Raw genomic sequence first — 27,282 nt, forward strand, 5'->3', positions numbered from 1 at the left:
ACAAACACTACCAGCTGAGATGCCCCCTATAGCACTGCAGAGCTATCCTTACAGCATCCAAACCACCACAGTCCAGCAGTCAAAGCTCTGTTCTTACAGACACGAAAGGCAGCCAGGTTTGCCCACGGCTTAGTGAAATCCAAACTCAATCACTAATGAAACTATCTCTCCCGAAGAGGTAATGAGCCAGAGGGTTTCTAAATCTGGCAAAGGGGTGCAGTAATCCTGAGCACAACCCCTGCAGGGGATACCAGGTTGTGGTACGTGCCCTGTCTCACCTTTGCTTTCTGCATGAAGCATTTACTGCTCATTTACACAGCCACAGAGTTGCTCCCTTCTGCACACCAACCCTGACTGAAAAAGCAAAAGCCTTTCCAAACAGACACACCAACTACATCCTCAGACCATGCAACTGCTTTATCCAAAAACAAATGCTAGCTCTGTGATGCGTCCAAGAATGCTAATCCAGCACTATCAGACAAACAGTGCTGCAGGCTTCTGTATCAGTTCATTTTTACACAGCTACATTCAAGGAAGTCAGCGTGGTTGACCAAGTAGCTCACTTGTTTGCTCAGCGGAGTATAGTCATCAAAACACTTTCATCTCACCACTACAGTGCCTAAGTCTTTAAAAATACACATGAATTGAGCATAGCATAAGGAAAACTATTTCTAGTTATTAGCAGCTTCCACTTTAATGGTGCTGCTAGGAAGTATCTGTCTGAACCAAAACAAGTTCAACTGAAGTTTTTTCAACCCATGGGCAAACCTCAAATACAGGCAAAATACTCCGGCCTGTTTAATCTGCAGCCCAACTTCCCTGCCCAATTCTTTCACTTCTCTGTTTGGAAGTTACTCAAACACTGTACTTTTTTTTTTTTTTTAACCACACTCCAGTCTGCAGCTGAGCAGCAGCAGGCTGACAGCCACACCCCAGAGCCCAGCAAAGCAAGGGGGGGCAGCGCAGGCTGGCCATGCAGCAGCTGGCCTCAATTCAGATCCCAGAATTGCCACCTTTCCCTTTCAACTGATAAGGCAGCAAAAAGATACCACCATTGTGCAATGGCAATATGAGCCACGTGCTGCTACTTCAATACCTCACTTGGTCCCAGAAAGGAAAACAGTGACAAGCCGCCAATAACTAAACCAGAAATCTGTGCCTCTGCTTTCCAATCCCCACTGTCCCACAGGCTTTGTGTTAGGGGAACAGGACACCAGGTTTTAACTAGAAGTCCCCCTGTGCACAGCACCAGGTCACAGCGCTACAGCAACATGAGCTGCTCCCTTTTGTATTTTAGAGTGCCCAGACCTACCTGCTGTATTGGAGTGTACCGGACAGTGTGGGAATAGTCGTAGTTGTCAATGATGTCCACATCTGCCACCACCTCTCCTGGCACAGGGCTGCTGAACTGCACATCCAGGGGTGCCTTCCCAGCTCCCTTCGTGAACACAGTGAAGTGGGTTGGCTTGCCATTTTCCACACCTGAAGAAAAATGTTAATTTTAATTTATGCAGAGCTCGCACACAGAAACTCTTCCCAAGAAGCATTCAGTACCTATAAATCCCACTCAAGTAGAAAGCCAAGAGAACAGAGTCCTTTCCAGTTGCCTCCCACCCCTACCAGCTGCAGCCAGCACCACACTGCTGAACCCCAGCAGTGCCCAGTCACGCAGTGGCTGCCCACAGCATTGGCTGACAACACCTCCACCTAGGTCTCACCAGTTTTGCTCAGCCCAGGTCCTTCGGCTTTCACTTTGCTGGCATCGTGAGAGGGGTCCACTTTAACTCTGAAAGGACTGGCAGGAATTTCCTGCAACAGAAATACAGCTCTAAATAAAACCAGGTCACTTCTCATTACTCAAACTAGACAGATAAAATTGAAGCAGAAGCATCTTAAAACAGTTGGCTCCAGCAGCCTCTCACTTAAATGCTCCACCTTACTGGTGGCAGCACTCAAAGTCTAGGCCAAAGTTAACAGCTGGTCTGCTTGCATGGGCTTTTCCCACTTATTTCTTTAACAACTTATTTTCATGCCTATTCCTTGGATAGTAAGTTTTCTACCATGTAGAAAATAGCATTGCCTTGCCTCTAGAGCCAGTAGGTAAGCTAGCACTGACACACACTGATTATGCCAGCCAAATGCATCACATGGCTTGACTCTGATAGTCAACGTTTGTCTTGTTTGTGTACATTCAAGTACTAGAGAAGAGTTTTAAAAACAGCAACCAGACAAGGTGCATGTGGGCTGGAGTGAAGGGAGTCACCTGTACACTGCCACACTCAACCATTAAGTGGCAGGTGGTGTGTGGGGCAGAACAGATAAACAGACTCTGAAAATATCAGCCTGTAAAATGAAGATTACATACCTCTCCTGCAAAAAGCACCTTAATAGTGTAGCGTCCCGCAGCAGGTGGTGCATACTTCACTGTGAATGTATCATTAGCATTGTGGATAATGTCAAAATCAATGTCCTCCTCTTCATCGCTGACCACACGAGCATCACACTTAATTCCAACACTGACATCACCTAGGAAAAGCCAACAGAAGTTTCACTGGATGGTACAGACGCTGCTAGCCAAATAGCCAGCACATTCCTACCAACTGATAAAATTGATCATATCACAACTCATTTTCACATTCTGCTTCCCAAAGTTTTTTTTATTAAGAAAAAAAAAGCATAAAAAAACCAACCAGAACATAAAACCCAACCATGCATAACCTGCAGGATACCACAGCAATAACCCAATCTGCCTTTACCTTCTCCAGCATCTGTGCAGTCAACAGTGAAGTGAGTTGGCTCACTTGCTTTCAGGCCAGTTCTCTCCACGCCAGGCCCAAACACTTTCACCTTCTGAGGATGGCTCCCCTGACCTATCAGGACCTGAATGGATTCACAAGTGTCAGAATTACACTCCTGATTCACGCCCAAGATCATAGTCAAACTGAAGCATTGCTTGGGCAGAAGCTACATGAAAATAGCACCAAGTTAAGAACAAACTGCCCTGATTGCTCCAGGCTGCAGCTGGACTGATACAAGACATCCAGCATGCGAGATTGTAAAATCAGAAAGCTCTTTTCAACAGGAAACATGCCCATAAAAGACAGCAGAAGGGCACACTGCTTTCAAGTTCCCAAAAAGGTTTTATCACCCTTGTAACAACAAGCAGTTGTTACAATAATGTTCTACTTACCCTAAATGGGCTATTGGGCACGTTGGCTCCTCCCCAGACAATAGAAATAGTATGTTTGATTGGTTTAACTGGCACATAGGAACAGGCAAACACACCGTCAGGCTTGCTCTTCATCTGGATATCAATAGGGTTTCCTTCTCCATCCTAAAGAGTGATCAGTACAAGCAGCAGTGAGCACAAGTGGCAGAGAATACAAGCAGAAGGTTCAGGCATCTTACAAGTATTTGTATAATTCGAACATCCCAAGAGACTGCTCCAAAATCTTGTTCTTTCCTCAGAAGTACAGCTCAGAAACATTGAAGGAACATGCAGATTGCACTCCTGTAAGCCTTTTTCATCTAAATGGCTTATTTCTCACACCATCTCACAACACTTTAACAAGTTCACCTGAGATTCACAAGCTCAAATATACTTCAGGTCCTTTTGAATGACATCTTGAGAAAATTATAGTCTGCCTTTCTGAGGAGGCTCTGAGTGCGAAAGCAAAGCCACACACTTCAGACTCAAGGGGAGAAGTCACCCTGTCTCAAGTCAGATTTGCTGTCTGACTACATTATATGGATCAAAGCACAGAGCTGCAACAGAATTGCAAATGTTCAGAAATAAGCAGTGCGTAATCCAGCAGAAATACTCAGGGCATTTTTCCTCAATGACATTAAAGGCCTTTTGCTGGAGCTGCCTTTGGCTTTTTACCTGTGCATATATCTTCAGAGGTGCTTTCCCAGCATCCTTGGTTTCAACTGTGAACTCAGCAGGATTGTTCACTATGCAGCCACTTCTCTCCAAGCCTGGACCATAAGCCCTCACCTGAAAACAAAACCAGGAGTCTTAGCTTGCAATTCAGAAAGAGGTAAAACAAAGTGATTTATTTCTACAAACCTCCTCTTCCTACAGACCTCAAAAAGCATGGGATACAAGTAGAGGCTAGTGTGAAAGCTGAGAATTTTGACTACTTCAGCAAGTTTGCATTACATTAAATCGAAACCACAGCAGTGTTATTAGAAAAAGCTGCGTAATATCTGGCTGGAGCATACAAACACAGAGCTTTAAATAGAGGCAGCTTAAGAGTCAAGCGTGTTACCAGAAGCCTTTAGAAGCACCTCTGTAAGAGTTCTACCAAACCACACTATGCTCCAGTGAGCAGTTTACACCACCTTATCCGGGTTGAAGTCTCCCGACGCCGGTCGGATGAAGGCCATGTAGGGGCTGTCCTTTATGTCTTCATCATCACACATGATGTGCACAGCGTATTCACCAGGCTCTTTGGGCCAATACTTCACATCACATGAGCCATCGTTCTTGTCATCACACTCTATTTTAGCCTGAGAAGGACCTTCTATTGCAAAGCCTGAAAAAGAAATGCTTACTTACCAATTGTGCTACAGCTGTGACGGCTGCTAATCTAACACTGTTCCCTCAAACTGCTTTTTTAAGCCGTATCCATAACTGATGCTTGCTATCTCTCTTCTTCAGCACCATGTGCAATAATCTATCACTTCCTTCTGTATCTCATCCCACAAAACCACATCCCACAAAACCACAGTCCCCATCCCATGCTGTGATAGCTGTTGTTTCTCAGGAGTTTGTTACCAGCACTGCAATATCTAAGTATTTCAGGCGAGCTAAGCAAAGTAACATACCAAGAGAACCAACTTCTGTGCCAATGGACTCCACCACAAAGTCAGCCGACCTGCCCACAATCCCTTCATGCAGTCCTGGCCCCCAGGCTCGTACTTTCTGAGGGCCTGCTTCATGACCTATGTGAACTTCAAAGGGGCTACAAGAAAAAGAAGCACAATTAGAAACATACAGACTACATGCTTTCCTCCCCAGGCATTTTAATGAGGCTTTACACTGGACTTCCCAAATTAACAGATGCTATCTTGTGGTGGCACAGCGCCCAGCAGTCCCTCTAGCAAAGAGGTCATCTAACCTATCACATACTTATACTTTGCACAACAGATCCTAAGTGTCAAATATTTGGTTTGCTCTGCTTGCTGTAGTCCCTGACAATAAAACAACAGATCTCTTCAAAAACTCAGAGTCAAGTCCAAGCTGCATGAGCTACCGAAGTTTATTATTTTTTTTGTACTCATCATTTTGGGTTTAGTAAGACTAATGCAAATCAATCTCCCAAGTTTTCCCAAAGCCTCTGCAGCCCTAAAACACGCTGTTAGATAAAAAGCCAGCCAGCCATGCAAACCCCCAAAGGACACAAAAAGCTCAAACAAAACTACTCCTCACTCACCTTTTTGGGATGTTGTGCCCACCCCACGTAATCGTGACAATGTACTTCCCTGGGGTAGCTGGATAATATTCAAACGCATATACACCATCCATAAAGCCTTTCTGTTTCACAAGCTCCTCCAAGCCCTCTGTTGAAAGATCAGTTCAGCATTAAACTTAACAGCTTCCATCCTGCCGTCAATTATGCAGGCACATTCATGTTTTCTAGTATTTATTTTAGCTTGGAAGAAAAAAAAAATCTTCCAACAGAAAAGAAAAAAAAAAAAGGTCAGGTTATAAGGGAAGTTAGTTCTAGTTGCCCTCTAGGACAAAGACAGCAAACACTTCCAGAAGAAATACAGCAGAAAGTATTTTAAGTTACCAGACTTAATAGGTTCCCTTGTGTTTTATTTTCTTAGTCTGCAGTATGATGCATGACATATGTTAAAACAAAAAAGCTTAACATTTGTCAGACTTTGCAACCACAAGTATGCAGGGAATGCCTACTTTTCATTTTCTTCAAGATGAAGGATCTAGGGAGAAAAGCCTAATACACTAAAATTTACATCCCTACGTCTGCTGCTTTCTCCCCCTGTAACCGCATTAAAGCCACACAGTCAGAACACTGTGTGTGTGGAGGAGGTGAAGGCAATACAATGCACCTTTTAATACAGACCCAGCCTGGGGGGAGGTGAGTGCTTCAGAGCACAACACAAACAAAGCCAGTTCCTTTGTGGAACTCAGACTTGGCGCAGGGCATGGAGAGCAGAGCACAGCCACCACGGCTGGGCAGACCCCAGCCCACGGCCAGCGTGCCCACTGCCCTGCTGTGCCACAGTCCTGGGGTCGTGGCAGAGTGAGGGGCCAGGGACTAGATCTGGCAGAAAGGTCTCTCCTGCCTCAACACTCTGCCCTCCTGCTCATGAGCTGAGCATTCAGTGCATTCAGGATGCCGCTCTAAGGCATTCCTAGCATTTTGAGAGCAGGATTTCCACCTTGCCAGAGTCACTTTAGTGTGATTTGCTTCCAGAGATCAAAGATGCCATGCAAACCCATAAGGCCAAGACAAACAGTAGTGTCAATTTCCTCAGTTACGCTATGGTGATGCAAATCCGACCAGTTCCAGCGGCTACCACCTCTTCACTACTCTTCCTTCTCACAACCCCTCCTTTGCCCCCTTCTCCAAAACACAGTCAGAGCACAAATTCATCCCAACACACGTACTTGGTCCTTTTATAGTCACCCCGAGGTCTCCGCTGCCTGCTGCTCTCGTATCAACCTTGAAGTCGGCTGTTTCTCTGATGCGGACGCCTTTGGGCTGCAGGCCTCTACCGGTGGCACGACAAGCATTCGGATTGCAGGCTGCAAGGGAATTTCAGACATCAATGCAGTCTTTGATTCTCAAAACACATGCAGCCTAGCCAGCTTGGAACAGCCTTTAGTTAAATGTTGACTCAGGGCAACCACAGCTGAGCTTTCAGCACAAGTCTTAATGTTATAGTAGGAAGGAAAACAGATGTGGAGTCTGCCTAGCCATTGTCCATGTCCTGCTGCTTTTGGACAGCAGCATTCAGTACAACCAGGCAACACTGAACCCCTACAAGAGCCACTGTTTAAAGTAAAGCAAACTCTGAAGCCATGCTGCTTTCCAACTTGATGCCAATTTTCAGATCAAAGCTTTTACTTGGCTATCAAACCCAGATATCTGCTGTACTAGGCATAATCTTCTTGATGTTTTTCAGGTTTATAGGCATGCTGCAGCACTGGTGAAGTTTTCCTTTGTAGATAAGCCCTAGTGAACAATATTATTGTGCTGTTCTTTCAGAAGCATGACTGGAATAGCAGCTATTACCAGAGCAAAGTTCTGCATGTGCTTCTTTAAGACATGTCACCTCAACCCCCTGTGTGTCACAGTTCACACCCACAGCAGCAGAGCCATAAAGTCCTCCACTGATGGAAGCAGCCATAGGTAGGGGCATAAGGTTACATATGGCTAAGCTTAAGCTTATGCTTGACACCTTTCACTCAAGTGCTTCTCCAGGCCTGCTGAGTTGCTACATAAACAAGTTAATGTGCACTTATGAACAATTCTTGTTACACGCTCCCAGCTATCAGGTGGTCTTCAATTCCAGAGACCTAAAGGGTTTGAAAAGACTCAGAAATCACAGCTTCCCAGTAGTTTAATCCCAACATGCACTTCCCCCAGATACACCGTGCTTACAGCAAGAACACAAGTCTGCCAAGCTGCTCATTAGGTTTTCATGTGTTTCAAGAGCTTACAATCCTTTTGCAGCCACATCACTACACGTCCTATGCTGGACAGTACAAGCAAACATTGCATGCCATCTGCTAACTCTGAGAACTCGGTGGGTGCATACATGAGCAAGTCTACCTTGGAGTGAGAAAGGCTCTCAGAGCCCTTACACAATTAAGCCAGGCAGTCTGTGGTTAAGCAAGTTTCACTGACTGGGTCACACAGTGTTTCAATTTGCTTGCAACTTTCTTCCCCATCCCCAACGAAAACCCTTTTGGCTGGGGCAAGCGGCAGGCTAGAAGCTTACAAACAGCAAACATGACAGAGCATCCTGCACACCTCTTACCAACTATGAAGCCATTAGCAGTGAAGTCCAAAATTCCACAAATGGAGGGTAGCTCAGGAGAGATGAGCAGAGATCTAAAAGCATAGGAGCACGTAAGGATGGAACAGAAAGCAAGTTAAGTGTCAGTTCAGGAGGAAAACAGTAAATATAGTCATTTGAGGAGCAAAGGCGGAAAATAGCAAGACATTGCACAGCTGCATAAAACACTCCAAAAAAAAATAAATATATATATATATATCTAAGGGTCAGCTAAATGTTCAGAGGTCTAGGCAGAAAGGAAACTCTTGCACCAAAAGCCACGTGTTTTGTCCAGGTGAACACTCAGTGAATCAGGTCTAAAGTGTCGAAAGGTAAAGAAAATGCCCAAGTCAAGATTCAAGCAAATTCTGTGATCCCATTCAAGGTGCAAAGTGTCCGTCTACATTCAGGCGCATTTTGAAAAAGCATACCCTCTCCAATGAGAACACTGCAAGGAGTTTTGGGAATTGCCTCCCCCGCAAAAGTCACTTTGACAACGTGAGGACCAGCTTGGACAGGTTTGTAGACACAACGATAGACTTGGTTGCCTTTGTCTTCTACTGCAACTTCAGCAAGGCATCTTCCCTGAGGATCCTCCACTTCCACGATCACATCACCCACACCAGCACCTGCAAAGGAAACCAGCTGAGCTGAGCCTGGCCTTCCCCACAGCTGTGTGTTGTGCTCAGGAAAAGGTCCAGCACTGGGCTCAGCCAACTGTGCTCCACTATTATCCCCTGTACAGTGTAAGCGTTCAGCCTCTGCTGACAGCAACTGGAGGCTGAAGTGAGGTGGGGACAAGGCAGCATGATGGCACTCTATGAAGCCAAACCGACAGGGCTCTGCCAGCCCCTGCACAAGGCTTCACAACTACATTCCATCAGTGGATACACATACAGCCTGGTTATCTCACTGCTACAGCCAATCACAGACTAGCCCACAACTTTCCCAGTTAATTCAAATCTCTCATGTTTTGCAGCAGTTTAGATTAAGATATTGGACAGCACATATCCCTTGGTCTGAACAAGGATTCCTTCTCTGCTGGAGTATACGTACTCACTTTTGCTTGGACACCTGCTTCTTACTGGTTTTTATTTAATTCATTACACAACAAAAACAGTTTTTCAGACACTTTCAGAGGCCAGATGTGCCCGTACATGATTCAGACCACACCCTCACCAATTAGAGACTGAATATAGCACTTCCCCTCATCATAATCACATTTAATTTTACTTCTAAGCACCCTTGGGTAGAATGCAATTTAAGATATGATACTCAGCATATTTCAGCGTTTCAGTACTTCAAGTAGCAGCCCCAAGTAGTTTCGCATTGTTCTAAATGAATTAGCATTTGCAACATCTTATTGAGTCACTCCTCTAGGCTACAGCATTGCCCTAACAGCAGGCAACAAACACGATGGAGATGTTCTAATGAAGATAGTAACCCACTAATAATTAGGAGAGAGTTTCAACCAGTTTGTCAGTGAAACATGAACTCAATGTAGCACCGGATCAGATTCTTTCTGCAATGCTAAATACAGAACACATTAAGCTTTTACAGTCAATTTACAGTTCATCATTCAGAGGTAGGTACTTCACTTCCCTGTTCAAAAGGAGTAGCGGGAAGAAACCACCCAAGAATCTGCCTGCTGCCATGTGGCAAGCTCATGACAAATTTCAGGGTAACATTTCACATCTTCCCACCCCAACTTAGCTCAACATGCCAAATGCTTCACATACAGCTGAAGCCTCCAGAGTAGCCTGAGTATTACTTCACTTCTGAACTCCATGAGTTGAAAATCCTTATTCCTCCAAAACTCAGGTTCTCCTCACATCTGAGAAAGCTGCAGGATTTCAGCATTCATTCATTCTGCTTACCTGCTGTGTAGAGGTCAAAGTAGGTAGGCTTGTTGGCAATGTTTCCTGTTGCCTCCAGTCCTGGTCCCTTCGCTGTTACTTTGCTTGCATCTCCCTGGGCTTTGTCAACGTTTACTTCAAAAGGGCTCTTTGAGATGTGTTGTCCAGCAAATAGGACTGAAACCTAGGGACAGACAGCATCAGCTTGATACTCAACAGGGCAAAGCGTGGCTCAGCTGCCCCGAGGCCAAGGCTCTGAATATCTCAGAGGCAAGAGAGACCACACAGCAGATAATCTAGAGAGCTGTACCTATCTTTTCAGGCTGGCTGTATGGACCAGCCACTCATGCAAATGCTAAGCAATGGCATCACCCACCAAAAACCTGCTTCTGCAGACCCCTGGTGACAGAGCTGGGTGAAGACCCTTCCTGCAGAAGCCCTACAGCAGATAGCGTGATCAGCAAGGGAACACCTCACAAAAACAACTGGTTACTCTCCTCCACACCTCAGTGACAACCCACAAAACTGGTTTCATGAGCTGCAAGAAGTGGCTCCAGGTGAGAGAAAGCCAGCTGTGGTACTGCCTACAAGCCCCCACCTCACTGAACACCCACACACTTTCTCCCAACACATGCACACCCTTCCCTTTGAGAGGGGAATAGCTCAGAGAGAAATAAGGCTACATCAGATTACTAATCCTTCAAGATGCCCAAAGGCTATTACACCAGTAGTAAACATGCAGTCCCCATGGGCTCACCTTAAGCAAGAGAATTCTGGTTATTTGACACACAACCTACCTTGTGAGGTCCAGTAACCTTTGGCATGTACTGAACTGAATAGGTCTTGTTTTTGTCACTGGATGGCATTATCTTCGCCTAGGAAAGAAAACACAGCTGTCTTTGAGCTGTGCCTATGCACAACAGCCTAAGACTTTCCTGTTTGGCATGCAATACTGTGAACAGTCAGCAGTATCAGTGTCATGTTTTTGTGGGAGCAAGTATACTTTCCACATCCTCAATACATACCAAAAAATGATTTGTCTTCAGATGTGAAGCAAGCTATCTTTTCCCCTGCCCTCTCTTTGCTGCTAATTGCTCTACTGAGGCAGGCCAAAACTGAGGAGACATTAAGTCCAATGTACAGCTGTATTTCTCTGGAATGTCGTAATATGATCAAGTGGAGTACTTGGATGAGAAATTTCTATAAACATTAAAACCAGTATTTTAACTCAAAATGATTCATGGCTTCTAAATAGCTGCTTTAGCCATTCTTGCAGAATGAGTAAGGGCAGATAGTGATTTAGTGCTGTGTGTTATCTAAACGCCCATCAGAACGTACTTGGCCAGTCAAGCTAAAGCACTACAACTACTGGACATTTGACTTGTGTTGCTTAGTTGCAGACAGCAAAAAAAATTTCAGGCTCATACAATAAGGCAATTATGGAAGAAAAGCTTGAAGTTTGCATTTCTGATAGACAGTATTTTGTAACTTTTCTAGATTACTTATCTCGTGGAAGACAACAGTTACTACAAAATCACTGGTGTTTTGACTAGCTTTATGTTCTCCCCACAAAATATTTAACATACATACCTCTTCCCTGTTTCCTTCTGGATCCTCTACAAAGACCATCAGGTCTCCCTGCCCAGCACTGATGGTGTCTACTGTGAAGATGGCAGGCTGCTTCACCATGTTCCCATGAGGTTCAATTCCTGCAAGGCAGATGAAGAGCAGCGTGTTTGCTACAACACCCAAGAGACAGCTTGCAGACTACCCACCAGCTGCTCAGACTCACCATTCTTCGAAAGCTGCTCAAACAATTTTGCCAGTGAAGTCTATAGAAATGGCATGCAGCAACCTCTTCACACCATTAAAATCCTGCAATTCAGCACCACTTCCATCTAACTTAATCAGTTTCTTTATTTCTTAGCACAGGGCCTGCTAGAGCATGCATTTACCATCAGGATTTCATCATATCTCTGCACTAAGCCCCAGGTTGTTACACCTGTCATGGTAGTGTCACACTGGGTGGGAAGAACTTCCCAAAGTTGCTGGTTCCAGACTAGCCCAAACATATATACCTTCCTTCCCAGAGTATTACTCCCCAGCTTATTCATAAAACCGTGGGCACTCCAGAGTACAATTAGTGGAAAGTGCACTGTCTGATAGATTATAAAGGAAGTGGTTGTGAACAACAGAATTCCTGAGCTTGTTTATCTTCAGAAAACAATAACTTGAGAGCAATGCAAGGAAGATTATGTTTTTACTAGGAAATCTGAGCATTCTGATAAGGTGTTAACAATTGACATATTCATTCTTTCAAACTAACCCTTAGATTATCATCTAGTTTAAACAGCTATAAATTCACTGTGCATATCTTCAGTTGATTGTACGGGCATTAGGACTTGGTATTTGAGTACCCCTCCTACTGCAGGCACAAAGACAGGGACAGCTTATCCCCAGAAGATGGTTTCAGACATGATGGCATTAATCGTAGCACTTTCTTAGCCAACATTTAATCTAAATATCACCCTCTTCTCAGAGATCTGCTTTGGCTGGTTAAATGAGAACTCTTCATGTATCACTCAATCTGCAAAACACCTCTGCAGGCTCACTTCACGTTATGCTTGCAGACAGCTGCCCCAGAAGGAAATTAGCAGTATCCAAGGTGCTTCACCTATGATTCACTTTGGAAAGTGATGAATAACTTACTGCAGTACTTGAAAAAATGTAATAAAAATTAAGACTGAGCAACTTCACACTTGATGATTACCTTATTCTGGAAGCACGAAGAACTGTTACCTATTTGCCCCAAAGACGCTGCCCAGTTTGGCAGCAATCTCTTGCTGCTGGATTCACCTTCCACTCCTGAAGCGCGTCAGCAGTCAGAACTGTCATTTATACTTAGTGACTCAATTTTGGCATTTAAGAGGGAAAACATTCATCTTTCAATAGCTGCTCATTCACTGTAATTTCCATTTCAATGGCTACAGAGCTCTTGGGCACTGAAGTAGACTTTGAAAGAGTGTGAACGTGACTGGAGCCAGAGCTGGCAGACTGATGCAGGTTGATCAGTCGTTCACAGTCTGAGAAATGTCTCCATGCACTCTAGTTTGCAGCGGAAGTCACCAACAAAGAACATAAACCCCCAAGAAGGGAAACTCACTTGTGACTACACTAATCACTCATCAGTGCTCAGACAGCATCCATGTCCATTCAACTACCTACGTTTCAAGTTCAAAAAACCACCAAGAAAGAGAAACAAAACTAAGGAAAGCCTTTTTTCTTTCCATTACATTCTTATACACCCAATTCTGAAATCCACTAATGCTAAGAACCTTGACAGACCAGCAACAGGCTGGAACAATACGGAAGGGAGAATAAAGAGCACCATATAAATGACATCTTGCTATATCCCAACAACTCTAAAGATAGAAGTATGTTACTCATTTAGCTGTTATTGTATTCCAATCTAGAGTGGAACCACATCAAAAGTAACAGGAATTGTACATGTAAAATGTAATATTAATGTGTATGTAAATCTACAAATGCACAAATGTTCATGGATGAGTCATTCCAATTAGCAAATGTGGTCTTTAGAGTAAAAGCTCAGCACGATTTAGTGTTTGAAGGGTTACCAAAGCACCTTTCTGCATGTGCAAACAGGGTACTCTTACGAAGCAACCAATTCAAATAACCCAGTTAGGATAAACGTATCCCAGTACGTATCTGCCACCGGTCTGAGAAGCTGATTTCTGCTCCTCTACACAGCACCTGCTTAGAGATGCACATAGATGGAAAGATGTTTTTCCTCTTTAAAGAAGTACTTTACTGTCAGAAGCACTCAGCACTGTATAAGTGACGGTCAGCAGCAATACTGCTAGCGTATTTTTCATACCAAGGCTGTTTCAGCCCCATTTAGTTTCTTCTTCCATCTGCAGACTGTAAGACCAACAGCTTGCAAAACAGGTTCAGAGCTTGGGGAATTTACATGTTAGAACTAGGAGTGTCTTTTGGACTACATCCATGTATTTCTGAAACTAGGCACCACACCAAGAGTACACAAGTGAAACTTTGAAGTCTGTTACAGTAGGCCTGGAGTTCAACACAAGCAGAAAACTCCACCCAGCTTTCTGAAGAGTTAAACACTCTGCACAGCTTAAGCTTACTGAGTCCTTACCTCGGCCATAAGCTCTTGCTTTCTTTGGATTCAGTTTGGGTTTTAAAGGAGCTCCTGGCTTCAGCTTGGCTTTAGGGAACTGTGACAGGTAAGTCATTACAGAGTGCTCATCCACATCAGGGTGGATAATTTCCTCAGGAGTAATAACCTGAAAGACAGCACAATTAAATATATTGTTATCAGTGCTTGGATACGGCATGCCAACAGAGAAACAGAGCTACGGCACAAATTCCTGTGTTTCAGAACTCCCACACTCTAACGTGATTTCTTACATTCATTTCTCTGTGATAAAAACTAGTTCAGTTATCATCTCATGGCAAGAAAATCAAGCAGCTCATTATAGTCCCACTGCAGTTTGGGAGGCAAGGGGTTCCTGCACTTGGATTATCAGGGGGTTCCCACGAGGCTGCAAAAAGCTAAATGGTGGCAAGCCAAGACAGTGCAGCCACACTCACAAAAGCAGCATGGGGATAACCAAAACCAAAGAACGAGGGATTCATAATGCTGTGTCCTAGGGCCTTGAAGTGCAAAGCCTACAGAGTAAGACTTGGGACATTCTTTTCCTGCTCCCAGGATACAAGGTGCTCCAAAAGCCCCAGAGACTCCAGCACTTCCGTTCAGTTTTATCAGCATGAAAATAACCTGATCTGTAAATACACTGTCCTCTGTTTAAAAGTCACCTTTGGAAGTGATTTCTTAGTCCAGTGTGTTTTTATCTCAGATAATTAATTCACAGAATCATTAAAGTTGGAAAAGACCACTAAGACCATCCAGGCCAACCCCACCATGTCCACCAATCATGTCCCACAGTGCCACGGTTCTAGAAGACCTCCAGACATGGTGACTCCACCACATCCCTGGGCAGCCTGTGCCAGTGCCTCACTGCTGTTTTGGAGAACAAATTTTTCCTAACATCCAGTGCAGCAAAACAAACCCACTCAGCCATCACTAGAAGTGTACTATCTCCCTACTCCACATGCTTGCAACACTGGCAACCTTTAGCACAAACCCCTATACTAAAACTCATAACCAGAGCTCTGAAACACAATGGTACATTTCTCGGGGAATTTTGCTTAAGTAAACTGCGACCTTAAAAAGTGCCTAAGCAATTTCACCTGCTTTCCCCAGTCTTAGCACACTGTAAGAACCAACTCGCAGTGCTTCCCACACCGCCTTACCTGCGGCACGCCCAGCCAGTCATCCGCCTGCTGCATGGCCTCACGAGCGTTGTCAACAGGCTTGCTCGGGTCCCAGGTCTCCCAGTCAGGGCACAGGCCTGCAAGGAAGTTTCATCATTAGGCACTGCCTGCAGAGAAGCTTCCCTAGCTGATGAAACCAGGTACAAACTCCACAGCTACTTGTAATGATGTTGCCATAAAGACATTTGGACCCTGGCAAGAGCAACCCAGATGGGAGAAGCGCATGCTGCTCGCCGAAATGCTTCTCAGACAACAACCAGCATCTCCGGGGGCTCTTCCAACTCAGTCTTAGACAGCCCATTCCAAAAGCCTCCCACCCACCTTGCCTGTCAGCACAAAAGACATACAGCTTCTGGGTCAGCCACACAGAGCACAGCTTTACATTTAAACTGTGGAAGACGCTGCTCTAAATTCACCACGAATACACCCAGGGATCCTTTACATTCTGGTGGTTCTCCTACAGCACATTTCAAGAAGGGATTTCAGCTGCCTGCAACACTACCCCAGATTGCATTAGCAAGGCTGTATTATGAGAAAGTGAAGAAACTGCCTTTTTCACACTTCATCACGTTGCTTGCCTTAAGCTGCACAGTTGTAACTTGCTAAACACTGAAGTTGCAGGCAGCATGCGGCTTCTGACTGCGCTGCACTCCTGTGCAATCCTCTCTCAGGAGGACACACAAAGTCTCCTGCTGCACCCTGAAGCTGAGAGGTTGTTGGCACTCGCTGTGGGAAGAAGTCTGTCTTGCACTTGGGAGCCAGCACTTGTGCCTTTGTCCCTTGCATCCAACACAAGATTTAGATGCAGCACCTCCAACAACGCAAATGCATATTCTGCTTTAGGCCAGTACTTGTCTTTGCCAGATCATTTACAACGTGCTGCTTTCCACAGCTGGCCTCTTTGGACTCCAGTTTTCCTGACAGCCTTGCTTCCGCCTTCAGTACAGCTCTGAAAACCTCCCCCTCTATGAACAGCAGAGCAGCCCCAAGAAGAGGGGGCAAGGAAACATTGATCAAAGGCTTACCTGGAGCACAGCTGTCAACGAGAGCCCCAAGTGCTTTGCCATCCTGCCAGTTCTGATTGAAGTTTGTGATGGGCAGGTAAGGGATTTTGTTCTGAATCCAGCCCAGCAGCCTTTGCTTGGGGGTCTGCTTCTTTGCATCATCGTCACCCTCATCCTCCCACACAGGCATGGAAATCGAGTAGTGGAGGATAAGGGTCCATATCAGACCAAGGATCAACTTCAAGTTTCCATCAACTATGGCTTTACTATCTGGAAGACAAAAAACAGACATCTGATTATTTCCTATTCTATAAGAGGCACATTTTTAAGTTCCTCACTTGTGCCCAGGTAATCCAGGTGAGAAGCACTTAGGTCACCCACAGGCACTTGCACAGGCAACAACCCTGGTTTGTTTGATCTCAACCAAAACAGGGCTATCCTGCAACCTTTCAGGATGCCCTTGCACCTGATCTTATCATTCAGAGCAGCAACTGCCACCAGAATAATTGCACAGGGATCTTAGTGAGCACTAGCTAGCAAACAGAAAGTGTTCAGTGCTTTGATGGCCTACAGTTCAAATTCAGGATGCTTATAGGTAAAGTCAGCAAGTGCGGAGCACACTTTGCTCACCCCTATTCACCTCACGTATCACAGCAGTACTTCAATAGCATATTATCAACATACAGAGGTCTTGACTTTCAAAAAAAAAAAAAAAAAGTGATTACACAGAACAGCTACCAAAAAAAGCAAGGAACAGTGCATCTCCTTTATCCCAGTGTTCACATGAAGCTGTTACTATTCACATGGTTTCACAATAGGACGGTATGTCCTGAGCAGATAATACTCTAACATCAGACCTTGAGTGGCATGCTATCTTTCTCAATAGCTAACATTTCATTTTGCTTGGCTTTTATTTACATTTTTTAAAGCATCAGTTTTGACTAATCTTACAGAACAATGCTAAGAGTCTGTGACTTGAATGCTCATAGCTGATCTCACATTCAGTCTGAGATGTACAACAGACAGCCAGAAAGTGAGTAAACCCTGCTGGATTTTTAATGAGCAGCTGTGAAGAAAAAGACAGCATCACACAAACACTGCTGAGCAGCTTTTGCACCACATCAGAAGGCACAGCTACATTTCATATATTATAGAACAGCTTAGGTTAGAAGGGACTTTAAAAATCACTGAGCTCCAAATCTCTTGCCTCCCACCAGATCAGGCTGCCCAGGATCCCTTCTAACCTGGCCTTGAGCATCTCCAGAGATATGGCATTCACAACTTCTCTGAGCACAGGAGCATCCCAAAGCCTTGCTGGCTGGCTCAGCACAGTGCAAAGATGCACAAGCAGTTACTAAGGCTGAAGCATACCAAGTGCCCCAACACCCATCTAACAGCGGGACCAGCCCTCACAACACAGTGCAGGCTGCTGCAGCCTCACGCCAGAAACATGTCCAAGCTTTAGCTCCGGATTTATACTGACATCAGCATTTTTACTAGAATGGATGCAGCAATGATTTAGTGTGCTACAAATAAATTTGTCTCAGAACGCCATCCAGCATTCCCAGGGATAAAAGCCAGCGGGACAGAGTCACCTCAAGCACACTGCTACACGCATGTTACTTAGGATAAAAAATAGCCTGTTCCATATTTATACCACATAAATATGTCTCAGGCAGATGTACTGTGGTCACTGCAGCAGCCAAGCAGCTTCCTCCAGCCCCACCACCTCTGAGGGCACAACACAAGAGCAGGGTTAAGAGCCCACGCTCAAAAGCTTCCCCTGCAGCACAGGAACCCCCAGCCCCAGCAGCAGGAAGAGGTCACAGCAGGAGCAGGACAGCTCTTCCTCCCTGAGGCTGATGCTGTCCCTGCAGCGGTACTTTGTTAGCAAAGTCGGTTTGCTCTTACAGTCCCCACACTTCCTGACATGCATAGGGATCTCATGATGTAATTTTTTCCAAGCCTGCTTGCAGGAGGGCTTGTCTACTCTCCTTTAGGTTGGGGAGAAGGGAGGGAGAACTTCTAGGCAGGACAGACTTTATCAGCACCCTATGGAATACTCACAGGGATCCCTTCCAGCTTCCACCAGAGCTCAGCCCTGGCTCGCCTGGGCTCTGAAATCCCTCAGAATTCAAAAGAACCCTTTGAGGTTCACAAAGAAATCAGAGTCTAGCCCAAAGCAGCTTCATTTCCAACCAGCAGTGTAGAGCTCAGCTCTGCTGGAGTGCTTTGAGTTTTCCACAAAGCAGAAAAGGCTCTGCTTTGATGGAACTCTTTTAAATAGCGAACTGAGACCATACAGTGTCTTTCTTCTTGGAGGTCTCTTGATGTTAACATGCAGACACCAGACACAGACCAGCAGACCAGCTGGGCCTGTACTAACCCACTCAGTACAACCAAGCCTGCAACCACCTCCACCAAGCGCACACTGCCAGTGTAAAACATCCAAGATTGGAACATAGAAAAAAAATGTTTCCAGTTACACTTAAGCACCAACAATTATTACTGCAGGCACTGTCATGTACCACAGCTTGGCCAGTTTTCCAGTGGAATTCACCCATCCCATGGTTTGCCTAAAGACACTTTTCCTGGCTGTACCAGACTGGAAAATGGATGATATGAACAGCAGATCTTGCAGCACTGCTTTCCTACCATGAATGCTACTTTAGTCATACTTATTTCTCATACAGTCTACACTTTGAAGCCTTACAGAGCCTTTCAAACCATGTTCTTCTGATTATTCCTCTGAAGCTTGTGGTAAGTCTACAGCATGGAGATGCACATTTACTGCAGTCACTGCTTCAGGGGCACAATGCAACCACACAGCCCCTGCAGCACACACTTCCACCATGAGCAAAGTCTGATGAACAAAAATGGGAAGATTTACACCACGTTCACGAGGTCATCAGTGAGTCTCTGCTCTCAGGTAGCAGAGATAAGACAACAATTAATGGTCTTCAGTTGCACCAGGGGAGGTTCAGGTTGGATATTAAAAAAAAAATTATTCTCAGAAAGAGTGGCAGGGCTCTGCAATTGGAAGGAAAGTGGGAGAGTCTCTATCTCTGAAAGTGTTCAAGAAACATGGAGGTGTGGCACTGAGGGTCATGGTTTAGTGGACATGGTGGAGATGGATTGTGGCTGGACTTGATGATCTTGGGAGGTACTTCTCAGTCTTAATGATTCTATAAATGCACATAGTAGGGACAGGTCCACTGTTGGACTTGGTGATTTTGGAGGCCTTTCCCCATCTTAATGATGAAAGCTTAGTAGTTTAGGTTATACTCTCACATCAGGCTCTGGTTGCAACAAATGAGTCTAAGTGTGCATTGAGAGCATGGAGAGGTGCGTTCCCACAGCCTGAAGTAAGGAGCCCTGTCTGCACTTAACTCACATTAAGAATCCTCAGCAAATGTCTGCAAGGGCCATTCTCATGCACAGCATCAAGAGCTTGCTCACTGGAGCTGGTGGGAGATGTCTGCTTTTGCACTTGTGAGGACTTGAGCCCAGCAGCAAACAGACAAGCAAATTCAAAAGTGTCATCAGAGCACCCAAAGGAGCAGCTTATAGCATGGTTTTTGTTTGTTTTTCCTGTGGCCTCCAAGCAGCATACAGCTTAGGCCCAAGCTGCAACTGGCACACTGAAGCCAGCCTGCAGCAGCCAGCAAACAGCCCAGCCCTGCACTCAGCATGGCGGCAAGGCCGAGTGCTGTGGGATGGCTGCCAGCACAACTTGCTTGTTCAGTGCCGGTGTTGGTTCTGCAGAACAGCTCAAGCACTCACTCTTCTGTTAAAGAAAAGAAAAAAGCCTATATATAGACTACAACATTAAGTTTTATGTAGGAGTATCCTGCTTCTTAGTCAGCTATTAGGTTTTAAGTGGCTGCCTGGTAGGGTAAAGAGGAAAACAGACCGAACCCAGAGCTAGTTTGCTTCCCCCATCACACCTCAGAGTCTAGATTGTAATTCTGACCCTTTTATTATCCTATTAACTAAGTGGCAACCAGCCCAAAAAATGGATTATGGAGATTCCATAGGACTGCAGTACACGCCAATTTCAGTCTTGAAACAGAACCAAGTTTTAACTGCTTGAGCTGATTTATAATTGTTGCTCTATACTAAATATTAATATGATATGTTACACTTGGACACGTTAACACTGCACTCTTTAGAGTGCAGAGGAAGACATTACATTGCCTAGTTTAGAGCCACTAACATAACTTGTTTGAGCCTCAAATGCAACCATTTCAAGACAAACGTGCCATCTGTAAACCTTAGGCAACAACACACTTCACAACCCAAGCTCCCATGTGGAAAACAGCCAAGGTTGCAAAGCTTGGTGCTCTGTGTTTGTACTTTCAGTTGTCTCAACAGAAAGAATCAAAGTTGAAACCTAACCTTGATCTGAAGCTTTCAAATTCACCTACTCCAGTGGAGACCTCTGAACTTCACCTGAAGCTGTGCACCACAGCAAGCAGGACACCAAGATTCCCCACTCTATCTTGGTTCTTTAACTAAAAGCTGTCTTCAGTCTTTTAAGTCATGATATCCACGACTAAGAACATTCTACATCTTTCGCCTTTAAATTAAGTGCCTTGGACAAATTACAATTGTATTCTAAGCTATAAAAATAATTATTGCTTCATTTCAGGAGTTAGCCCTTCAAGTGAAATTCTTGTGTTCATCTTTCACAACAGCCTCCCTTGCCCATCTCAGGGTTTTTCCTAGCCCAGCACACATTTATTATTTCAGTCAGGTTTATACCAGAAGAAAGATGGTTTTCAGAGTTAAAAATAATAATAATTGTGTTAATAAATCAAAACAATAGATCATCCCACATGCAGCACAAGAGGCCCCTCACTCCTCTATTTAAAAATTTCCAAGTCACAACAACATGGAAAATTCCAAGCAGATTTCCAGGAAAAAGGGAAAAAGTCTTCTCCGTGAGGGCTGTCGCACACTGGAGCAGAAGCCCAGAGAGGCTGTAACATCTCCACCATCAGGTATGTCCAAACTCAAGAGGACACTGCCTTGAGCAATCTGAACGAGCTGAACCTAATAAGTACTTGTCTTGGAGAATATCACCTTCAACAGCCTCTCTGAAAAGAAATCATTCCACAAATCAAAAAAGTTCTAGTGTTACAAGTGAGCCTTGAAATAGCATATTTTGCTTATGTGCAAGTCTGCCTTAGGTTGAGATTAAGCACAAGTACTACACTAGCTGTGGCAAGGTTCCTTGAACTCTGCCCCACAGCAGGACTGCAAGTCATTTTCTGTTGGACAATTAGTGGAAACAAGATAAGCTGCCGCAGCAGACAGCTTCCTTACTAAACTGAGCTGTAATACAGACTGTGCTAAGTCTTGTGAAACAAACGAAGGACTGAAAAAGCATTTCTGAGTGCTGAATTTTTTTTAAAGCTGTTTCTTAGCTACAGCCGCTTGATCGGTGTGAGCAAAGCCATCCCATACATTCTGCCTCCAGCCTTCACATGTGAAAGCTCCCACAGCTTGGACTAATCTTCACATCCAGCTCTTCTAAAAAAGCACTCTCCCTAATCTTCATGTTGGTCTCATTTACTACTTAATGTGATGCCTATGTGGAAGATGACAAACTTGAAATACATGGTCCTTAAAAAATGAAGGTGTGGTCCAGTAACAGCACTTTCTTCACGGAAGGAACTCATACAGTGCAAAGTTCATCTCAGTTACACATCACTTATTCTAAGTGCTATTATCTTGCAGCTTATGAATTCTTTCTAATTATTTTCATCTAGCATTGAATAGTTACAGTAATTGTAGGGGAATCAAAATTGGAGCACTCATTAAGGCTTTATATTCTGCAACTAAACCTCACATTGAACTGAGCTCTTCCAAAGCCCTTTCCCACATTGCTTGTGCATGCCAAACAGAAGTAGTATACATATGAGATGGAGCTAAGATGAGCAAGCTGTCTAAGGAAATTCTTCACCAAAGCATACAGTATGTGTTCACAGGCTCACCGTGCCTGCTAAAGACATTAGCAACATCCTCTGTAGGGATAGGATGTCTTTAAATCAATTACACGGGTTCCTCTGTGCTTTCAGAACATACTCCAATTGTTTCTTTCAATGAGCCCTTAAGCTTAGGTCTACCTTGCAGCTTCTCAGAGCTCAGCACACAGCTTGCCATCTGGACGCATGCAGTCAGCTTACCCAGGGAAAGCACAAGTTGTGCTCCCTGCGTGTAGTTGGCACCAGGATAGCTGAATTCCAGCCAGGTTCCTGGATTTGTAGCCATAACCTGGTAGCCTCTAATGGCAACACTCTCCAGACTGCATCTCAGCCATATTTGCAGCTTGTGCTGTGACCCACAGAAGTGTTTCTCTACACCCAGCTCACCTAAATATCAGCCAAGGCTCTGTATTGTGCTAAGTCACAGCACAGATGCTGCTAGAGGTCAACTTTGCCAATGAGACCCACGGCATCATCTGCACCTTGAGGAAGTTTAGCTGAACACATCAGTTCCACCAAGCTTTGTAAAAAGTTCCATAACTGCTTTCTAACAATAATTTTTCTGAGAGGGGGGGCATTACACTGGAGAACTATGAACAGTCTGATCTGGACACAAGCAGGAGGATGGGAAAGTAGTGGTGGGTCTTTTTTGCAAGAGGATGGAAACCATTTTCCTCTCTGCCCACCCGTGTGATCAGTTATTAAGAAATTTGAGCCGCTCAGAGGAATCTGACATTCTAGAAATCAAGAGATTAAACCCTATAATTCAGGGGGTTCAATAGTTTTTGTTTGTTTGTTTGTTTTAAACTTTAACTGAATTTGAAACCATCCAACATAGTCAAAGACCTTAGGCAGCTATCACATCCATGCCCCTGTACTGCATGCCTGCTGGGCCTCTGAGAAGAAACTCTCAGGAGGTACAACAGGCAACTGTAAAAATAAAGTCAAATTCAGCCCCTTCAGTGAAAGCTTGGGGAAAAAAAAAAAAAAAAGCCTTTAATGCAAAAAGAATCAAACCAATGGAGCTCTGAGGAGCAAAACACACACTGAAATAGTATTGCCCAACTTCTTAATGGGCACCTACTTAGCAATGCACATGCAGAAGAGTAAGGTGCAATAGGAAGGGAGCTTAAGCTGGCAGCCACTAGCTCAGTTTCTCCAAAAGCAAGTGGGAACCCAATGTGGCTGGAAGGAAAAGTCAGAAACTTCAGAGTTGGGAACTCCTAGGGCAGGAGCGGAGGAAAAAAGTTAGATCACATTCCTTCCTACTCTCACTCTGATACAGGGCTCCTGTGGCCTTAAGAGCCATACACTAAGCTGCAGACAAGGAAAACATGCTGATCTGACATGCGGCTCTTGCCTGTGGCTCTTCCTCAAACTCATGCACACCCTTTTGACTCTTGCAGCGAGTGCTCCCTGGGGACAACTCTGCCATGGGAGCTCCTGCAGAAGGAGAGGGCATCAGAGACACCTGAGCTCAGTAGCATTGCCACAGGAGCGTCCCAGAGTGGGAAGGCCAAGCAGGCACAAGGAGAGCCTGCATGCCTCAGGGAAGAGCAAGGATACAATGCAAAGGGTAAGGGCTACCATTCACACTAGCTGCTTAAGACTCAGCTGCCTCTGCCAAGCAAGTCCTGGTTTGCAGCTGCAGAACCACAGGTGCAGATACCCAGCCACCAGACAATGCACAAGAATGCCACACTAATTATTTTCCTTTTCAGGAAAAAGTCAGTGTGAGTGTCCAGCCTCTGCGCTTCAGTGAGCTTCCACAAGCACTATTTTGTTTGCTGCCAGCCCCATGAGGCAGCACACCAGCCCCAGCCCTCTGCACCACCATGCTCCTTGCCCCAGGCCCCAGCGAGTCTGGCGAGCCCCCTGCCTGATGACACCGGCTCCTGCAAGCCCCCCGCAGCTCCCAGGATTGCCAATGGGAAGCGGGCCTGCTGCAGGCCATGACATCACCACCAAAACCGCCAGACAACCAGCCCCACACGCAAACAAAGCGCATTCCCCTCTGCTGAGCTCATCCGGTGTCAGCCAGGACACCGCAGCTCCCACTCGCCTTCAACAGGGACATGGACGCACTGCTGTGTGCCCTCAACAGAAGAGCTCTGCTTTCGGGGTAAAGTAACGAGCAAAGTGCAGCTGCAGATGAAGCAGCCCTTCATGCTGCCAAGGGCTTTTTCCACTGAGGATGTTCCTGCACATGGTGAGGCTGCATATGGCAGGCCCCAGCCACAGGGCAGCTTCACGCAGTGACTGGCCACACCAAGCCCACTGGAGATCTGTGCCCGAACAGCCAGCAGAGTGCTACAGTGGGCAAGAAGGCTGGCGGCATCCTGGGGTGCATTAAGAGCAGCATGGCCAACAGCATGAGGAAGGTGATCCTCCTCTCTGCTCTACCCTTGCAAGGCCACATCAGAAACAGCGTGCAGTTCTGGGCTCCTCAGATCAAGAAAGACAGGGAACTGCTGGGACAGTCCAGCGGAGGGCCACAGAAATGAGGGGACTGGGCCATCTCCCATATGATGAAAGGCTGAAGGATCTGGGACTCATATGAGACCCCCTACAATTCTGAGAAAGGCCCGGGAAAGGCGTGGGAAGCACAGGATCACATCCCCACACCAGCAGGGAAGCACTAGGAGGCCGGAAGGATGATGAGAGCAAGCCACAAAAGATAATTACTCATTTGGGAATTACATGTAGAGGAAAGTCCCTGAGCTTTGGGAACAAGCATGCTGGAAAGTAGACTTCTGCTAAATGCTGAAAGGAGGGGGGCAAGAAGAAAGGCATTCTCTTGCCTCTGCCACATCCTGCTGAGACAGCCATGAGAAATGCTTGTCTCTGCTTTTGAAACTAAGCAACCCTCTGGCACAGGATGGTGAAGAGGAATGACCCTCATCAGGTCAACAGTGCTGCTGCAGCACAGTGAGCCTTTGCATTCCCAGCACAGCAGGTCAGCAACACTGCTACCCAATTCGGAGCAATGTGGTTCTATCCTAAGTGAGGCATAAAAACTTCAGTCAAATGCAAAAAATACTTATCTAGGAGTCTGATAACTGGAGGGTGTTGCTGCATGCAAACAAAAAAGTGCCTTCTCGCAACACATCCTGTGCCTACACAACTAGAAAACCAAGCCTTGATCAGCAAGAATGCACTGATAAAAGCAGCTGTGGAGTCAGATTTCTGCAAATGTAACACAACAAAAGCACTGAAGGGTGAGAGCACTGTAACCATCTCTGGATTAAGGTAGTCCTAAACCTCAACCGTTCACTGCAGGTTGAAGCAGGGCTACAAACTTTACCAGTTCTTGAAAATACCTTCCAGGGACCAACACAGAGGCACATGACAAGTCTTTAGCACTGTCTTATGTCTTAAATTACTGGGGTTAAAAAAGAAAAAAGCTCAACGTAAGGAGGAATCAGCCAGCAGCTCCACCACTAGGCATCAGTGCACTGGAGACAAAAATGGAATTGACCCCACCTGCATCATTTCGCCTTGCCTCTCCCACTCTACACCTTGGGTACCACACTGCCAGCACTTCTGGCACTATCCCCAAGAGCAGTAAGGCCAAGCAGTCACATATGCTGCAGAGACTTTGAGATGCCAGGGTGACCTCTGCTTTATTGAGGAGTAAATTTACTCACACTCAGTAGGTCAAGATGGCTGTAAGAAACAGAGTGTAAAGCTCTCTAGAGATAAATGAGCCCGTTCAGATAGAGCCATTTAATGCCTTCTGTGCAGCAGACGTCAGGCATGAAGGCTGCCTGGATGGAGTTCTTGAAGCCAAAACCAACACGTCGGAAACTATCAAAAACGATTACTGTCTGGGGAACTCCTTGGCCACAATACACATTGAGATTCAATTTTTCCATCTGAAACCAGAATCACTGTAAGGACACAGTGCTTGAAGGAAATCCCCATTCGTGGTTGGTCCATGCAGAGCTGCAATCTCTGCACCATGCTGCAGCACTAAACAGCTTGAGATTGGAGCGCACTTTAAGGTCCTGAGTGGGTAACACATCAGAAGATATTCCACCAGTTATTTCAGCTTTTGGAAGGATTTGTGGTTTGTCCAAGTTTTTTTCACTGATATTGAGCACCTAACAGCATAGCTCTGAGATTTTTTTTTTTTTGGAAAGTATTTAAGCCCAAAAACCCTGTAACTGATACTCTATAGCTGTCTGCAGCTTTGTGATAAGCTTACTGCAGAACTTATCAGGAAGTCAGCTGTCTATGCCTTAACATTTCCTCAAAAAGTGATAGGAAAGATGAATTCATCTCTAACACAATCACATCCTCACTATAGAGAGTGCTCATCGTCCCTCACAGGAGAGTATTGCGTTTATGACATTCTGGTGACAAGCTGCTCACTCAAGGCGCAGGCCCATATAATTCACCCAGCAGTGGCAGCTTATTGGACAACACCCTTGTGAGAGGAGCACTCAGAAGCAGGAGGGCTGTGGCAGCTCCAGACAGAGACACAGTCACACGGGTGGTCTCTAAGCACCTTAAGAAGGGCCAGATGGGATTAATGGCACAGCTTCAGCACACATTAACCACAGCTGCATGACACGTGCCTGTGCAGAGCGCATACCCTCTCACCCACGCTTCCCAGCACTCCGTCACTGTCTGTGCTCACTGCACAGCCAAGTTTTAGGACACACAGATGCACAAGCATCACCCTGAGCAGCCAGTCATCACAGCACTGCTTCCCACCCTGTACCCAGGACCATCCTGCTGCCCCCTCTGCAGGCAGCACACCCGCAGCCTGCAGGCAGCAGGATCTCTGCTTTGACACAGCCAGCATCACCCAGCTTTATTGGGAGCTCCTCAGGCACGACGGGCTCTGACTGCTAACAGCACATCCTAGCCAGCATGCAGGGATACCACCTTTCCTCTCTGGAAGTTGGACTTGGAGCCTTTTGACGAAATACTTCACACAAACCCTTCCAAACTTCACAAGCTCTCTGCGTGGCCTCCAGGGACAGCACTCTGCCACATACTGAACAGGGACCCTTC

At 45.5% G+C, this 27,282-nt stretch overlaps 1 protein-coding gene across 3 annotated transcripts in view; it reads right to left on the reverse strand.

Annotated features, from left to right (window-relative positions):
* The window catches only part of FLNB (filamin B), a 67,105-nt gene that overhangs the window by 27,926 nt on the left and 11,897 nt on the right, over positions 1-27,282 (reverse strand). For all 3 annotated transcript variants that reach the window (XM_042880537.1, XM_042880538.1, XM_042880536.1), the window contains exons 2-18: positions 16,292-16,540; positions 15,246-15,343; positions 14,068-14,215; positions 11,481-11,599; positions 10,688-10,765; positions 9,912-10,074; positions 8,466-8,663; positions 6,641-6,778; positions 5,439-5,565; positions 4,831-4,967; positions 4,345-4,538; positions 3,884-3,997; positions 3,191-3,334; positions 2,757-2,880; positions 2,366-2,526; positions 1,719-1,809; positions 1,313-1,482 (exon numbers count right to left, since the gene is read on the reverse strand). In XM_042880537.1, coding sequence (XP_042736471.1) covers positions 1,313-1,482; positions 1,719-1,809; positions 2,366-2,526; positions 2,757-2,880; positions 3,191-3,334; positions 3,884-3,997; positions 4,345-4,538; positions 4,831-4,967; positions 5,439-5,565; positions 6,641-6,778; positions 8,466-8,663; positions 9,912-10,074; positions 10,688-10,765; positions 11,481-11,599; positions 14,068-14,215; positions 15,246-15,343; positions 16,292-16,540 — 2,453 coding nt within the window. The remainder of the gene's footprint in view (positions 1-1,312; positions 1,483-1,718; positions 1,810-2,365; positions 2,527-2,756; positions 2,881-3,190; positions 3,335-3,883; positions 3,998-4,344; positions 4,539-4,830; positions 4,968-5,438; positions 5,566-6,640; positions 6,779-8,465; positions 8,664-9,911; positions 10,075-10,687; positions 10,766-11,480; positions 11,600-14,067; positions 14,216-15,245; positions 15,344-16,291; positions 16,541-27,282) is intronic.

Source organism: Lagopus leucura, unplaced genomic scaffold, assembly GCF_019238085.1.
Source record: "Lagopus leucura isolate 7727_CA_CO unplaced genomic scaffold, USGS_WTPT01 Super-Scaffold_100026, whole genome shotgun sequence".
In the NCBI taxonomy this organism is placed as follows: Eukaryota; Metazoa; Chordata; class Aves; order Galliformes; family Phasianidae; genus Lagopus; species Lagopus leucura.